This window comes from Mastacembelus armatus, chromosome 22, assembly GCF_900324485.2.
Source record: "Mastacembelus armatus chromosome 22, fMasArm1.2, whole genome shotgun sequence".
Classification (NCBI taxonomy): Eukaryota; Metazoa; Chordata; class Actinopteri; order Synbranchiformes; family Mastacembelidae; genus Mastacembelus; species Mastacembelus armatus.
The window spans coordinates 20,074,619-20,092,768 of NC_046654.1; the positions used below are offsets into that span (position 1 = coordinate 20,074,619).

The 18,150-nt window shown below is 40.3% G+C and overlaps 1 protein-coding gene across 1 annotated transcript in view; it reads right to left on the reverse strand.

The window, feature by feature from the left end:
* Positions 1-3,411: 3,411 nt before the first annotated feature.
* The window catches only part of enpep (glutamyl aminopeptidase), a 42,028-nt gene continuing 27,289 nt past the window's right edge, over positions 3,412-18,150 (reverse strand). Inside the window, exons 11-20 of the mRNA XM_026307294.1 lie at positions 17,906-17,988; positions 16,853-16,989; positions 13,365-13,420; positions 13,128-13,278; positions 10,073-10,146; positions 9,845-9,949; positions 9,452-9,625; positions 9,100-9,240; positions 5,092-5,173; positions 3,412-4,168 (exon numbers count right to left, since the gene is read on the reverse strand). Of these exons, the coding sequence (XP_026163079.1) occupies positions 4,022-4,168; positions 5,092-5,173; positions 9,100-9,240; positions 9,452-9,625; positions 9,845-9,949; positions 10,073-10,146; positions 13,128-13,278; positions 13,365-13,420; positions 16,853-16,989; positions 17,906-17,988 (1,150 nt within the window). The 3' untranslated portion in view covers positions 3,412-4,021. The remainder of the gene's footprint in view (positions 4,169-5,091; positions 5,174-9,099; positions 9,241-9,451; positions 9,626-9,844; positions 9,950-10,072; positions 10,147-13,127; positions 13,279-13,364; positions 13,421-16,852; positions 16,990-17,905; positions 17,989-18,150) is intronic.

Here is an 18,150-nt window from a genome sequence, read left to right on the forward strand (position 1 = left end):
CCACAGAGGTTGAAAAAGTAATGAGCCTGTTTTGATAATGTAAGGAGTAGAAAGTATAGATATTTGTGTTTAAATGTAGGAAGCAAAAAGTCATCGGAAAAAAAAATACTCAAGTAAAGTACAGATACCTGAAAAATCTACTTAAGTACAATAATTAATTCAATTCAATTCAATTCAATTTTATTTATATAGCGCCAAATCACAATACAATTCATCTCAAGGTACTTTACAAAAACTAAAAACCCAACAAATCCCTTATAAGCAGCACTTGGCGACAGTGGAGAGGAAAAACTCCCTTTAACAGAAGAAAAAACCTCCAGCAGAACCGGGCTCAGTTTGGGCGGCCATCTGCCTCGACCGGTTGGGGTGAGTGGATAGAGCAGAGAGAAAAGAACAGCAACAATAAACAACAGATAGACACTGAAGGTTGGTGGGGCCAGTAACTGCACATCAGCAATATACGGCTCCAGGACCAGGGACACCTGCAAGTATTTGTACTTTGTTACCTCCCACTTCTGCTTTTCGACTGTCCTTCTCTGCCTCCCTCCCACGCTTACCAACCCCCAAACCCAACTACCCAACTTATCATGGACCGGTAAGGCCATCTGAATGCCCATCTAGGGGGTGTAATCACTCTCCTTGTCCGTTTCCTATCTTGTGTCATTTATTATGCAAGTATTTCCTCTCCCTTGTGTGTCCTGATTTGTCTGTTTTACTTTGCCCCCCTTAACCTGATTGTTTTCACTTGTGTCTTGTTAGCGTTCTAGTGTTTCTCTATTTAAGCCTCAGTTTTCCTGTCATGTGCTGCTGGTTTATATTATCACTTCGTCCAGTGAAACTTTGGATTATCCATGTGCTTCTGGTTTTCTGAAATTTTTCTGTGTCCAGGTACTGTGTTGTATTTTCCTTTTGTTGCTTTCCCACTTTTATCCATGTGTATTTAAAATAAATGCCATTTAAACAAACCAGTTTCTTGGTATCTGCATGTATTTGGGTCCTCACTTTAGTTAAATTCCTGACAATGATACTTGTTTCAGTTCATATATTGTATGATTTCTGGTTTTTCACAGTCTTTGTTTTTCAGCAATGTCTGTAAGTACAGTATTGTTAGAAACCTATACATAAGTAGGTATTAACATTAGGAGCAGTCATGGCCTAATTGATAGAGAGTAGGATTTCTAACTCAAAAGGTGTGGGTTTGAGTCTCAGGACCAGCAGGAATTGTCGGTGGGGCGGAGCAAATACCCAGCACTCTCTCCACCTTCAATACCATGACTGAGGTGAGACCCTTGAGCAAGGCACCGGACCCCCAACCGCTCCCTGGGCGCCGCAGCATTGGCTGCCCACTGCTCTGGATGTGTGTGCATGGTGTGTGTGCACTTTGTGATGGGTTAAATGCAGAGCACAAATTCTGAGTATGGGTCACCATACTTGGCCATATAAGTCACTTTCTTAAATGCAGAGGGGAATTTCCCAGTTTGGGATGAATAAAGTTCTTAATCTTAATATTGTCCTTGTGCCTGCCTGATCCTTGACCAGGAGGTCAATGCAGCTTGCTGCTGTTACCCTGGCACTCCAGTACAGGAGTCCAGTTACATTAACATACTCATGAATTGATTTCTTTTCGGTAAAATAGATTCCTATATATAATCACACTTTATCAATATATGTCATGCAATTGTGGCGAGGGTAGAGTATGGATTATTACTTAAAATGATGGTGACAATTGTTTATTAAAATAAACCTTCACTTAATGGTGACTGAACTTTTCCACAGACAATGCCACCCTGGGAACTACCCAGGGAAACACAAGGCACACAGGTACATTTCAACTAATTGATCAGAGACCAGGTATCCGTCAGTAAAATAACAATTTTATTGACAATTTTCTTAAGCAAAACAAACTGAAATTTACTAATAATAATTATAACCAAGCTGAATAAATTATAAGAGGAAAACTCACACGTGGATTACGGGAGGGGACCAAGAGAGGGAAAACACACGAAACAGCCTGACATAACGCTGACAATGGCTAGAATAACTTTCGACAGAAAGATAAACAAATTAAAAGACACATTAGAAAACATTGTGCAGAAAAAGAACTATATTCAATACGATGACTAAAGAATCCAAGTGTTACTGTTTTTTTGTTAGCTTAGCTAAAATTCAAGCCTAACAACCCAGGTCCACCTTCACTCTGAATGCATGCACGCTCCCGCGGCAGGGGATACAATTCCTGTCAGGGATAACTACTTTGGCACGACACTAGTTCTAACAAAATTAGTCCTACTACACAATCATCTACTATAGAAATCATAGCACATTCAATGAAATAATTTCTTTCTCTCTCTAATTTTTAATGATTAACTTAACATGGTTTTAATCAATACAATAAACCCCTGAAATTCGTGGGAGTTATGTACCTAGAGCACCCACGAATTTTGGATGAAAAAATGCCTATAAATGCCTATTTTTATAGTTTAAACCCTAAATATGCCCCAAATATGCTCCCAAAACATTTTAATTTCATTTCAAACTCAGGTTAATACATTATTAGTAAATCAATTAGTGACCTAAATTAGTAAATTACATTGTTCTTAATACTTTAGTGTTAAAACTCTTATTTTGGTCTCTGGTTTCACTTATGTTAGTCATAGGTAGCTTTATGTTTATCAATAAGCTAATTTTCACCTGTGTTTGATTAGGCTTTGTTTCTACTGTATATATACTGTATATATCTCCTGTTCCCCTTTGTTTCTCGCTGGAGGATTAAAATTTGTTCATGTCTGTTACATTTGCATGTACGCCAAGCAGCGGAGTATCCTGAATCTGTGTATTGTGTCCTGAGTGCATTGAAGGTTCTCCACAGTGGCTGAACCTGGTGTGTCCAGGAATTAATAAAAAGACTGTGTCCTGCACATGGGTTCTGCGCCTTACCTTAAACCCCACTCCCCATAACAAAAACGCATGAAAAAACATAAATTGCCACGAAAAAAGCCATAAAAAATTGTGGAGGATATTTGCGGTTTCCACGAAATTGCGGGGCTTTCCGCAAACAATTATTAGTTAGGTTCTAAGGAAAAATTCACAAATAACTGAGGGTAAACTGTATTTCAGCTAACAAGATGTCCCGGATCCTCATTCTCATTCACCTCAGCATAAAAGGCTACTCGTCTCTTCTGTTCACTGCCAGATGATGGCTTACTGCTCACATGTCTGTTTCTTCTGCCTGTGATCATGGCTTCCAAGCCTTGCCTCGCTATAGCCTGTGCTACTCCACAGCTGCTTTCTTCTGTTCATGTTTAATCACTCACCATTACCTGTCCCTGCTTTGGGAACCATAGCCTCACAGACAATCAGACACAAGTAAAAAAAAAAAAAAAAGAAAAAAAATTAATTATAGACCCAAAGTCAACTTTTTGGAAGATATTATTATGGGCTTTCTAGCCTTTATTTGATACAGACAGAGCACTAGAGACAAAGAAGAGACCTGTGACAAATGTCAGACTCAAACCAGGGACATTGCACACATCAACATGCTATACATGCACCTGCTATATTTAGTCATCCAGGGTAATACAGAATTGTTGTTGAGACATCACTTATGTGACCAACCTGCAGAAAGTGTTCATGCAGCTGTGATGATTTTGTGTGCTGCATACAGAGGACACGCTGGTGAAACTATGAAGACTGCATCATCATAAAACTATGACACTTGTGGCTGCCCTTTCTGATGATGCAAAGTAACAGAGCACCACACCATAATACAAGTCACACATTCTGTGATATTTAAAGATCCAACAGCTGAGTTCAATTCAAAAGTGTCTATCATACAAATAATTGCATTTGTGACTGAAAAATAATATTTTTTAAAAAATTGCAATAAACTAATGACAAGTTACAGATAGGTGGCTTTATAAGCATCATTCACGTAATGAACAGAAAATCAGAAAAGATTAGAGCCGGACAAATGCTCAGCTAATCGCTTCCTAACTATGTGATGGTGGAGCGTCACCCTGTTTTAGGCCACATTGCTCTCAAGCCACTGTCTGACCTCATTCTCATTCCTTCTGATCCATTCGATATTGTTCTTCACTGTCTCCAGCGCCTGCTGCCTGGGCATCTCCCCGGCACCAGCATCTGGATTTAGACTGAAGAAGTGCTCCATCTACAACACCAGCATGGGAAATATGTTACAAAATGTCTGTCAACCTCTACATGCTGCAACTCTAGGGGATTGGGGAGGGGGGGAAATCCTCAAATTTTGCTAATGTGCTTCACAGAACTTATTTTCCATTCATATTCTTAGATAGGGCAGCACGGTGGCTTAGTGGTTCGTAACCCAGCAGGGGCCTTTCTGTGTGGGGTTTGCATGTTCTCCCTGTGCTTGTGTGGGTTTACTCCAGGTACACCAGTTTCCTCCCACAGACCAAGTCAGGTTGATTGGTGATGCTAAATTACCCATATTTAGAGTCAGGAGTGAGTGTGTGAAGTTGTCTCTATGTAGCCCTGTGATGGACTGGTGACCTGTCCAGGGTGTACCCCTGCCTTTCACCCAAAGAGAGCTGGGATAGGTTCCAGCAACAGTGATCCTAATTAGGTATAGGTAGTTTAGTGGGTATAGAGAATGAATGAATATTCTTAGATCATGAGACAGAAATACTCTCTCTCTCCTGGCATCTGGACAGAGATAAGAGAGAAAGCTTTCAAGTTTTCTGCTTCAGCCACCTAGAGGGGAATATGCTGCTGAATATGAATTTAAAGAAAACTCTAAATTTACTGGTGAATTATTATTCACTTTTGTTCTCACATAATTTTTATTTTTGGCAATAATATTATGCATTATCTGCATGCTTTGTTTTTTTGTCTGGAGCTTGTAATGCTGCCATTTTGGCCAAGGCTCCCTTTTAATGCAGTGTGCAAACCTCAGTGGGACTGAGAACTGTTTAAGTCACTGTGAAGACAAATTCACTGCAGTGCTTTAACTATACGTAAAGCTGCATAAAATCCAACATTCAGATTACTTGACCCCAGCATTTTTGATCAATGACAACTGCATTAGGAGTAAGTTGTTGACAGGTCAGTGCTAACCTTCCATAGCTGGAGTTCTGTGTTGTAGGTGGTGGTAATTCGACTTAGTAGGCGACCAAGGTTTCTGTCATTTATGGTGTACCTGTTAAAACAGAAAACTTCATGAGCATGATCAACAATATAGCAAAAACAAGTTTTTATAAAAACATTGGTGTTATGTTTCTTGGTTGAAATGAAGGATTGATTCAGAGCCTAGGTGCAGATAACAAAAACTGCTGTATTTCTAATGCCAAACAAAAGAGAAACGAAACTCAGGCAGGCATGGTCTGGAGCAGACACAAACATAACTCTAGCATGGCAGATATGACAAACAAGGTAAGGTCAACACAACACAGTTCTGTTCATCAACAGCTCAAACAACAATCTCACAAAGAACAAAGGAAGCCAGCCGATATATATAGATGGGAAAACAAAGGGCCAATCAAACGCAGGTGTAACTAATCATAATAATCAAACACAAAGCTGGCTGGAAACCAAACCAGGCTGAGCAGGAAATGAGAACCCAAAATAAAAGTCCAACACAGGACACAAGAATACCAGGCCATAACAAATGGACTGTGGCTGAAAAAATTAATAAGCTTTTTGGAGTTTTAAAATATCTCAAAATGCAGTGTGTGTTTCTCTTTCTTTGTTTTCAATAAATCATGGTACAACAGCAATGAGCTAAGTTGAAGGTTTTGGTTTGTAACCATGTTAAGCCGCATGCATATAGTATTTATGACAGGTGAGTTTGTCATCTAGATAGGAAGATAAAATTTAGAAAAAACATGTTAAGGTGTACATGTAGCCTGTGAATACCTTTAACCATGTATACTGTGTATTGTGTAAATAGGGAAAGAAAGATAAAAGATTGGTCTATAGAGCCTATGAACAAAGAATCCTGTCCAGAGCGTGTATGTGGGTATATTTAACTAACCCATTAGTAAGTTCAGCCACAACCTAACTTTTGTTCTGTGAACTCACTGGTCACTTGAGCCAAATGTCCTTTTACATTTCCATTAGTAAATTATGAAATTTGACATGTATGTGAAAATGGAGGAAGTCAACATTGTTTTTGCTAAACTGATAACACTAACATTTTAGCCCTATGTAGGAAGAACCAGAATGACTGAAAAAACAAGTGACGCATTAGCACAATAACAAGTAATGGGTTACTTTGATACTGAAAAAAACCTGATGATTCCCAAGTTCAAGCAAGTGTCTTTTCTCTGACTTTTTAAATATTTTATGGATGTTTGTGTGCAATTGACATCAGCAATAAGAATCTATTTGGGAAGTCACACTGAATAATAATCCCTGTGTGTTCAAATTTGACACAAATTTGGCCTAAGAGGGAGTATGATTTTTAACAAAATTTTAGGCTAGTTTTAGGTCAGTTTTAAGTCAGTCTCCCCCTCTCTCTCCTCTTTGAACTTAGAACATTGTAAAACATAGTTTCATTGATTTTTAATCAGACCAGACTGGTTTGTTAACCCTCTGGGGTCTGAGGGGGTTTTTGGGGCCTGGACAAATTTTGACATGTCCTGACATTTGTGCTTTTTTCAGTGTCTTTTAAACATATTAATGTCTAAAGTCTGATAACACTGTAATCAGCACAACATTGGCTACAATAATATGTGAGCAGCAAGTTTATACATGATTGTGTTTTTGAGAAAAAAGTGTTTATGCATGGTTAGAGCAAAACTACAATTTTTTACTCACTGAAATAAGACCATAAAACACAAACAGAACATTGGTTCACAAGACTTTGGAGACCAGCATGTTGTAGGCTAAAGTGTTTACTTCAGAGTGCTGTGAATGTCATCTTGTTCACACATTCACAGTAAACAATACACTGATTTAAATTTTCTAAGACTTTTTGTCCAGAAAGGCCATATGCAAGAGGGTGTGTCTGAGGATGAATAGTCATGTGATTTACCTGAGAAGACAAAAGACGCACTGAACGACCAGACAAAGACCCGCATAATGAGCCTTTCAGTCAATGTAGATGGGACGGATTAGTGCAGCACAATACAAAACAATGAGGAGCCAAACGATCCTCATTTGAGTTAAAATCAGTGTTTTTACTCTGGGGACAAGCTAAACTATTTGTCTCTGTGTGGAATACAAGAAGCGCTTCTTTACGTCCGTGACGCTCCATCATCCAAACGCGCAAAAAACGTGAGTAAATTCTATGATGAAGTTTGACGTTTTATGTCATTTCTCGGGGGTGTGCACATATTTACCTGGTTCACCTGAGATTATTTACATGTGAACAGTGAACAGTGTACAAGGCGGGACCGCATTACCTGTAATGAGGTGAGACAGGAAAAAACGGACTTCTCCTTACGTTCATACGGATTAAATAAAAAGTGATGATTTGTTTTCCACTTGAATTGTTTCACTTAAAAGAAAACATTTCAAGCTTTCTAGCCATATAATTCTTATTTTTATGAGCCAGGTATTCGCTGAGATTCTGGTTGTTTTATTTACGCGTCTGTGACGAGAAATGACAGAGACAGAAAAGGCTGAGAGCGCACCCTGTCGGCTTTCTTTATTTAAAAAAAGCACGTTTTGTTGTTATTATGATGGTATACCACTAAAACTAGACCCTTTTCAGATTTGAATGATATATTTCTTTTATCTGTACGATCAGAATTGACGGAGTAATTTAAGTTTGTTTCGGCCTTATCAGGAAAGATGCGTCAAAACGCGCCGGCGCGTGCGTCGACCCCAGAGGTTTTAACTAAGGGTCCTGAAAAGCCACGCCCACACATGACTATCACCATTTAATCTGACTGCGCCAGTTAAACTGGAACACTGATTTTGCAATAGTGTTAAGCCTGATACATACTACACGAGAAGCGAGAAATTTGTTCGTTTTCTCGTAGTGGCGAGAACAAAAAAAAGATAAGATATTTCATACTCCACAAGAAACTCAACTGTTGAAATCTGGGGAGGTCCCTCCCACTGCAGCCTACGTCACGTGCGCTACGCATTGTGGAAATCTGACAGAAACTACACTACAGCGGATAAGATATCGGATATCGCCATGTTTTGCGACAGACGCTCTCCTCCGTTCACAATGTATCCTCTATCCACGAATTATTAGCCATTTGTTTGTCCTCATATGCCTTATAAGATGTGTTATAAAGAGTTTCATACTTCTTCGCCGCCTCTGGCAGCTGTCACTCAAAACTATCCATTGCTATGACAACCGCCAGCGGAAAAAGCGGCTTTCTACATTAGCCACGCCCACTTCAAATTTCTGACCAATCACACAATAGCTGTCGGACACCACATGAGAAAAAAGTTCTGCCCAGATAATGTGTCGAGAACAAGCTGCGAGAACTCTCAAACCCGGGCTGCGAGAAAAAAATGACGTCATTCTTTTCTCGCTGCCCTAGGAGAGAGAATAAACTTATCGCGGATTATGTACAGGCCTTTACTCTTTGTAAACAAAGGCTTGAAAAATCACTTGTCTTCTGACAGCTCTGGGACTTGTTCCCTTGATTGGTCAAGCTTACAGTTTGAGTTAGCTAATTACAGGCACGATAGAGGAGGGTCATAGCATATTCAAACATGGACCTGCTTTGATGAGGGAGTGACAGTTTGAATTATGGAATTAATTTTGACACCAAAAAAGCATGGTGAAAATGTAATGAAAATGTACTCCACTGGGGGCACTGTCTCACTGGCACATTTGAATAAAAAGACCAAAAAAACCTATGGCAATATGACATGCAATTGATTTTCTTTATATTTAAATGTTTAACTAATATTATTCAAAGTGAAATGCATATTGAATTTCCATTTGCAAAATTAATTGCAAATTGAATAGAGACCAAAAACCCAATTAATTCAGTTTTCAATGAAAATAATTCAAAGTGAATTGAATATTGCATTGCCACTTTGAATTATGGAAAAATTCCATAGATAACTGCCCAAAAACGAATGCAACTTTAACATTTACTATATTTCAAATTATGCTCACTGTCACTTGTGTCCTTAGTGCCATATTGCACTGACCTGTTGACCAAATAGTCCCAGTTCAGTGTGGTCCAGTCCCAGGCCATACTCTGTCCCAGTGGGTTGTAGGACACGTATCGCACCACAGTGAACAGATCCTGACTCCGCACAACACTCTCATCCTTAGTAGCCTCAAGGAGTCTGTTGGTCCAAAAAAGCAACCTCTCAATATGCAAAACTACACTGAATTTTTTTCTTTTAATTATTCAAAACTAAAGGCTAACTTGCTGGATTTTCTTCACCAGCACCCCATTCAGTCCAAAGCATGATTGAAAGGAAAACCAACTTAAGTTTTGCTTTCATAGCTCTGGCCATCAATACTATCACTGATTAAAAAAAAACTATTAATTACTTGTACAGAAGTCCCACATTCTCCACAGAAGCCAGTCCATACAGCAGCTTGTCCTTCTCTTGAGCCAAAGAAGTATCTTTGTACCTCTGGAACATTATATTCCACTTTGCTTCAGTACCTGAATTCTTCATGCCATATTGATACACCAGTAACCTCAGGTTCACTGATATATTGCTGTAGGTCAAAAGGTCAAGAAATGTCAGCTTACCAGAGCTTAAACTTCATTCTAAAGCAAGAACTGTAGTAAAGAAATATGCACAGGAATGATAAAGATACATTATATCTACTTTGTAAGTTACTTGAGAATACATAATCATTTGTAGGTATAAATATGACTTGAAATATTACACACATGTTTGCATGTCAGTCATTGAAACAGTGGAGTTGTGATACCTGAGATTTCCATCAATCCACCTGTCAAAAATCCGAGAAGCTTCATTCAGAGCCTCCTGATCTTCCATCTGACACGCAATGCTAAGCACGGTTTCCCTCAGTAACCTGCCAAACACATCCAACCACCCACATAATACTGGTTGATAAAACAGTCCATGGGCAAAGACGTTTGTTTGACAGGAATAATCTTCCTATTATTGTACACGAATGACACTGATTCTGCTGTACCTCTGTGTCTGCGTTCCATTGTCGCTCCATCCCAGCTCTGTTGAGATTGCTTTAACATGGTCATGAAACAGTTTCTAGAAAAAAGAAAACAAGAACATGGTTCTTAATCAACATATGGAAAATATTCCTATTAAGGCACTTAATCTTATTAAAAGAAAAAAGAAGTAATGTTCCAACTTTCCAGTTAAGGGGTTTTAACCTCTGATGCACCCAAGCACATTTTTATGTCGAAGGGACACGTAACTTAACGTAACTTTTTTGAAGGTGCATCAATATTGTAGTGGCCACAGGAGGGCGCATGACGCAGAGGATTGTGGGTAAAGGGAAAGCTGGTTATCGGTGTTGTTTTCTGTTGTTCTACTGTTCATGTTCATGTATTAATTGTTCACTGCGTGTATGTAGGTTACTGGGGGGGGGTTATAAAGTGGAAAAGGAGTTGTGTGTTCGGGGAAGGGTGTTACGACACCGTGACTGCGGGAGGCTGTGTCTGATCACTCCCTCTCTTTCTTTTCTTTCACCTCTTTCAAAACCCTCTTTGGTTTCTTCGCTGGCGTGGAGTGGGGTGGGGAAGTGGAGTAGAGACATTATTTTAAAGTTAAAAAAAAATACAGTGTTGCTTTAAATTCCTATTTTATTGTCTACTTTTTCATTCACCTGAGTCCTTCCTAAGACAGCTGATTATTGAGAAGAATGGTGAAGATGCGAAGTGTAGCGTTGTCACTTTGAGTAAGTTCAATTCCAGTCAGAGTTATTCTCCATTAGTAAGACTGCAGCCCGTTTTTATGTTTTTATTCTCATTTACCTTCATTAACATTTTTTACATAGACAGCCGAACAGGAACATTCACGTAGACTAACAAATGCCACCATTATGCATATGGCACACATTATTGAAGAACTTCAATAATTTTTATTAAATGTCTGCATCCGCATTTTCAAGTTTACGAAGTGTGTTTTTTCCAAGGTATGCAGTAACTTTGTTACAGAAAGGATGTGTTCTGTCAATAACAATGAAGACATAACAATGAAGATGCAGACTCTGATGATCGTTTAACCTTCATTGTTCACACCCAACTGTATTGCAGCCCAACAAAATAGGCCATCCATTATCCACAATACCTTGCCTCACTCGTTACTACGGTGGCCCTCTTAACTCACAATACAGATATTATCTTTACACATAATGACCAGTGTTATGTTTAGGAGGTGTGCTCCATTCAGCCCTGAAAAATCACTGATCCGACACTTCAATCCAAGTTTAATAATTAGTCCACAAAGTAACACATGAATGGAGCTCATGAGCAAATAGCCTGCACATGTCCCCATGATGTGTCAGTCACTACTGACAACAGGTTACTCAGACCAAGCTGTGCAGGGCTCATGTTAGGGAGTAGAGAGAATATGATCCATTCTGAGGGCGTGAGATATTAGATTAGATAGATTGTCTGGCCATCCATTTGATACCTTATTTGTAGTTATAGTGTTTCAGTCTGTGTTTAATCTTATGTTGGGTTTCACAATCTGTCTGTACTTTAAAAAGAAACATTTTTAAAATGAAAAGACATTTTCACTTTATTGCCGGACGAAGCATCAAACAGCTACAATATCACTCACCCCTGCACTTTCAATGATTCTCAACAACTGCACAGCACACAAATGAGAATCATGAGGTCGAAGGAACTGCCCAAGGAGCTCAGAGACATAATTGTGGCAAGGCACAGATCTGGCCAAGGTTACAAAAGAATTTCTGCAGCACTCAAGGTTCCTAAGAGCACAGTGGCCTCCATAATCCTCAAATGGAAAAAGTTTGGGACAACCAGAACTCTTCCTAGACCTGGCCGTCCAGCCAAACTGAGCAATCGTGGGAGAAGAGCCCTGGTGAAAGAGGTAAAGAAGAACCCAAAGATCACTGTGGCTGAGCTCCAGAGATGCAGTAGGGAGATGGGAGAAAGTTCCACAAAGTCAACTATCACTGCAGCCCTCCACCAGTCGGGGCTTTATGGCAGAGAGGCCCGACAGAAGCCTCTCCTCAGTGCAGGACACATGAAAGCCCGCATAGAGTTTGCCAAAAAACACATGAAGGACTCCCAGACTATGAGAAATAAGATTCTCTGGTCTGATGAGACCAAGATTGAACTTTTTGGCGTTAATTGTAAGCTGTATTTGTGGAGAAAACCAGGCACTGCTCATCCCCTGTCCAATACAATCCCTACAGTGAAACATGGTGGTGGGAGCATCATGTTGTGGGAGTGTTTTTCAGCTGCAGGGACAGGACGACTGGTTGCAATTGAAGGAAAGATGAATGCGGCCAAGTACAGAGATATCATGGAATGAAACCTCTTCCAGAGTGCTCAGGACCTCAGACTGGGCTGAAGGTTCACCTTTCAACAGGACAACGACCCTAAGCACACAGCTAAAATAACAAAGGAGTGGCTTCGGAACAACTCTGTGACCGTTCTTGACTGGCCCAGCCAGAGCCCTGACCTAAACCCAATTGAGCATCTCTGGAGAGACCTGAAAATGGCTGTCCACCAACATTCACCATCCAACCTGACAGAACTGGAGAGGATCTGCAAGGAAGAATGGCAGAGGATCCCCAAATCCAGGTGTGAAAAACTTGTTGCATCATTCCCAAGAAGACTCATGGCTGTACTAGCTCAAAAGGGTGCTTCTACTCAATACTGAGCACAGGGTCTGAATACTTATGACCATGTGATATTTCAGTTTTTCTTTTTTAATAAATTTGCAAAAATTTCTACATTTCTGTTTTTTTCTGTCAAGATGGGGTGCTGAGTGTACATTAATGAGAAATAAAATGAACTTTTTTGATTTTGGCAAATGGCTGCAATGACACAAAGAGTGAAAAATTTAAAGGGGTCTGAATACTTTCCGTACCCACTGTAAAAGAACTTAAAATAATTGTAATCAATACATTGTCAGATTCACTGAGACATATGGTCACTCATTATATCAACTGATTTCATAATTCGGAACATTTTACATGTATTGCAGAAATTTGAAAGCTAAACACAAAGAAGAATTAGCCGCCCACTTACCTGAAATTTTGGATAGAGTTCAGCATTGCCTGACAGCATGTCGCGAACATAGGCAATAGAGGAGGCCACACGCATCCAGACAATGTAGTCAGTCTCATTTGTCAGGTATTTGGTAAGATTGAAGGCATTACCATAATCTATAATATCTGCCCTAAACAGAGAAATAAAATTTATTTAGAATCTCTGTAAATAATTTATCGATGAGTCTCACGGTGTTTTCTCGGGTGGTAATCTTACCTTGCAAGTGCAAAAACATCATCAATGTAGCTTGTACGATCAGCGGCATTAAATTGCTGTTCAAGAAAGAAAACTGAATTAAATAGAAAGTTACAGTAATAGTGACTTCTCTTGAGGCTGTGGGCAATACTTCCAAAGAAATGAAAATTAAACCATACTGTAAATAAAAGAATTACTATATTACAGACATTCATTATTGGAGCTGGTATAGGTGGAGCTAGCCTTAAATATTACATCCTGCACTGTGTTCATGTGTTATAATGCAACCACAGGGGGGCACAATCCAGTGTCTTCATGTGCCGGTCCCAAGTCTGGGTAAATGCAGAGGGTTGTGCCTGGAAGGGCATCCGGCCTAAAATTTAAGCCAAATCAAACATGCGAATCACAAATATGACTTCCATACCATATGGGTCACGGCCACTGGTGCTGTTGACCTACAGGGTGCCAGTGGAAATTGGACTACTGTTGGTCGAAGAAGGAGAGGAGGAAGGCATGTTCGTAGGCAAAGGGAGAAGAGGAAGGGCACGAGTGTACAACTTAGAGTAGGGATTTTGAATGTAGGGACTTTGTCAGGGAAAACTAGGGAGTTGGCTGATATGATGGAGAGAAGAAAGGTGGATATCTTGTGTGTTCAGGAGACCAGGTGGAAAGGTAGCAAGGCCTATAGACTAGGAGCAGGGTTCAAGCTGTTTTATCATGGTGTGGATGGAAAGAGGAATGGAGTAGGAGTTATCCTGAAGGAGGATTTTGCTAGGAGTGTTCTGTAGGTGAAGAGAGTGTCAGATAGGGTGATTAGTCTGAAGCTGGAAGTTGAAGGTGTTATGTTGAATGTTGTCAGTGGTTATGCCCCACCGGTAGGAGAGTTAGTTAGAAGAGAAGGAGAAATTCTGGAGGGAGATGGATGAGGTGATTCAGGGTATCCCTAGTGGTGAGAGAGTGGTGATTGGGGCAGACTTCAATGGACATGTTGGTGAGGGAAACAGAGGTGACGAGGAAGTGATGGGTAAGTTTGGTATGCAGGACAGGAATGCAGAAGGACAGATGGTGGTAGACTTCGCAAAAAGGATGGAAATGGTTGTAGTGAACACATTTTTCCAGAAAAGGGAGTAGCATAGGGTAACCTATAAGAGTGGAGGCAGGAGCACACAAGTTGATTACATCTTGTGCAGATGTTTCAACCTGAAAGAGATCAGTGACTGCAAAGTAGTGGCTGGGGAGAGTGTAGCCAGACTGGTGGTGGTGTGTAGGATTACTCTGGTGGTGAGGAAGATGAGGAGGATAAGGGCAGAGCAGAGGACCAAGTGGTGGAAGTTGAAAAAGGAAGAGTGTTGTGTGGCTTTCAGGGAGGAGCTGAAACAGGCTCTGGGAGGTCAGGAGGTTCTTCCAGATGACTGGACAGCTACAGCTAAAGTGATCAGGGAGGACAGGTAGGAGGGTACTTGGTGTGTCATCTGGAAAGAGGAAAGCAGATAAGGAGTCTTGGTGGTGGAATGAGGAAGTTCAGGAGTGTGTTAAGAGGAAAAGGTTAGCTAAGAAGAAGTGGGACACTGAGAGAACAGAAGAGAACAGACAGGAGTAGGGAGATGCAGATTAGGGTGAAGGTAGAGGTGGCAAAGGCCAAACAAAGGGCATATGAGGGTTTGATAGGTTGGACACTAAGGAGGGAGAGGTGGATTTGTACAGGTTGGCGAGGCAGAGAGACAGATGGGAAGGATGTGCAGCAGGTTAGGCTGATTAAGGACAGGGATGGAAAATTGTTGACAGGTGCCACAAGTGTGATGGAAAAATGGAAGGAATACTTTGAAGAGTTGATGAATGAGTAAAATGTTAGAGAGCACAGAGTAGAAGAGGTGACTGTTGTGGAGCAGGAAGTAGCAAAGATCAGTAAGGATGAAGAAAGGAAGGCGTTGAAGAGGATGAAGAGTGGAAAGGCAGTTGGTCCTGACGACATACCTGTGGAAGTATGGAAGTGTTTAGGAGAGGTGGCAGCAGAGTTTTTGACTGGGCTACTTAACAAGATCTTGGACAGTGAGAGGATGCCTGAGGAATGGAGGAGAAGTGTACTGGTGCCCATCTTTAAGAACAAGGGAGACGTGCAGAGTCGTGGAAACTACAGAGGAATAAAGCTGATGAGTCACACAATTAAGTTATGGGAAATAGTAGTGGAGGCTAGGCTGAGGTCAGAAGTGAGCATTTGTGAGCAGCAGTATGATTTCATGCCAAGAAAGAGAACCACAGATGCAATATTTGCTTTGAGAATGCTGATGGAGAAGTACAGAGAAGGCCAGAAGAAGCTGCATTGTGTCTTGGATTTGGAAAAAGCGCATGACAGGGTGCCGAGAGAGGAGCTGTGGTTTTGTATGAGGAAGTCTGGAGTGGCAGAGAAGTATGTTCGAGTGGTGCAGGACATGTATGAGAGCTGTAAGACAGTGGTGAGGTGTGCTGTAGGGGTGACAGAGGAGTTCAAGGTGGAGGTGGGACTGCACCAAGAATCGGCTTTGAGCCCCTTCTTGTTTGCTGTGGTGATGGACAGGCTGATAGATGAGGTTAGACAGGAATCTCCGTGGACCATGATGTTTGCAGATGACATTGTCATCTGTAGTGAGAGCAGAGAGCAGGTGGAGGAAAATCTAGAGAGGTGGAGGTTTGCTCTGGAAAGGAGAGGAATGAAGCTGAGCCGCAGTAAAACAGAGTGCATGTGTGTAAATGAGAGGGACTCAAGTAGAACAGTGAGGTTACAGGGAGTAGAGGTGAAGAAGGTCAAGGATTTTAAGTACCTAGGGTCAACAGTCCAGAACAACGGAGAGTGTGGAAAAGGAGTGAAGAGACGTGCAAGCAGGTTGGAACGGTGGAGGAAAGTGTCAGGTGTGATGTGTGACAAAAGAGTGTCAGCAAGAATGAAAGGAAAGGTGTATAAGACAGTGGTGAGACCAGCAATGTTGTCTGGTTTAGAGACAGTGGCACGGAGAAAAAGACAGGAGGCAGAGCTGAAGATAGCAGAGCTGAAGATGTTGAGGTTCTCTTTGGGAGTGATGAGGATGGATAGGATCAGGAATGAGTACATCAGAGGGACAGCTCATGTTAGATGTAGCCAGATTGAGATGGTTTGGACATGTTCAGAGAAGGAACAGTGAATACATTAGTAAAAGGATGCTGAGGTTAGAGCTGCCAGGAAGGAGGCCTAGAGGAAGACCAAAGAGGAGGTTCTTGGATGTAGTGAAGGAGGACACGAGGATAGTTGGTGTGGGTGAGGAGGATACAGAGGATAGGGTTGAATGGGGGCAGATGATTCACTGTGGCGACCCCTGTTCGTGTGTTATAGGTGCGACATAACACCAATTGAATGTGTGTTGTTCTTTAGAATCGTCTTGCAGTATAAACGTGTTAATACATAAATAAAACAGTAATTTTATATTAAAAAATAATGTTTCAAAACACTGAGAAACAAATATAAATGTCATAGCTGAGATGTCTGAGGAGAGCTTTACCACATGATTGTTTTGTAGCTGTTGACTGATAGTATTCCACATGTGATCATTGTGGTTGACTCTGTAAAATCCAGTCTGATCATGGTTAATCTTCAGCAGCCCATCCACTGAGGGTAAGTAGTTACTGATGACTAGCTCTGAAAATCAACACAGCCAGTTGGGGTACAGTATATCAGTGAAAATTGATATCCTGATGTGATAATTCAATTTCTGTTATAAATAAACTGAGTTTGTCATAAGGGAAAACTCACATACTTATGTGATTCTTAACTAATGCATGATTTCCGATAATTTAATGCATTAATTAATGTAGTATTATTGTATTGTCCTAAGACCCGAGCTTTGGTTTGTCATGTGGAACCAATAAATATAATAACCTGATAATATCGTTGAACATGAAGTACTTATGTCACATATGGACACTCAGTCTGAGTTTCCTCAGAACACAATCAAGACACTAATGTGTAACTAGTGCAAATCTCTTTTATTTCCAGCCTGAACCCTGTCTTCAACATTTTTCATTGTCACTGTTGCATATATAACTTTCAAATACTAAATATAGAAAAACAAAACATGCAACATATCTAAAAACCTTGACAATGTGCTCATGTTTTGTTATTGCTTTTTTGTAACGCTCCAAAACTAGTACTCCAAACTATGAATGTTCATTCCAAATTAAGAATGAACTGTGGGAATGTGGGGATCCACATTTGTGTTTCTGTTACACGGAATTAAGTGTAGACAATCAAAAATGTGATGTCCACATATGTGGACGCCAGGTCATAGGAGCATAGTCATGAATTCCTGTTAGTCACTATTAACAAATGACCAAGTCACTATGGTTTTGTGTAATTAGTTCATATTTTATATTGTAGATAATCAATTAAGGAATGTCTGCTCATGTTTAATTAATTAACTAAATTATCATGAATCATGTGTTAAACATTATTTATGTATATGATTTGCATTTATATGCAGTACTTAGTATGTACTTTCTATGAATTTTAGTGTTTTGTAAATGATTACACAATACTTGAGAGGTGAGTGTACTACCTGTGCTGTTCCTCTCAAACATAGCCAGCTCATTCTTGTTGCTTTTTACAGAGTGCCATTTGACTGGAATTGTCCACTTGTATCTGTAAAAGAACTGTCATTTTTATTGTACAGTCATCTTTCATTCTGTAGTGTTACATTGTGGAAAAAATTGTTGGATGTTATTCTAGATGAGTGCATCACCAGTTGAGTAAATATATGTTTGTAGCTCACTGTTGCACCAAATAAATCAAAGAATACTATGT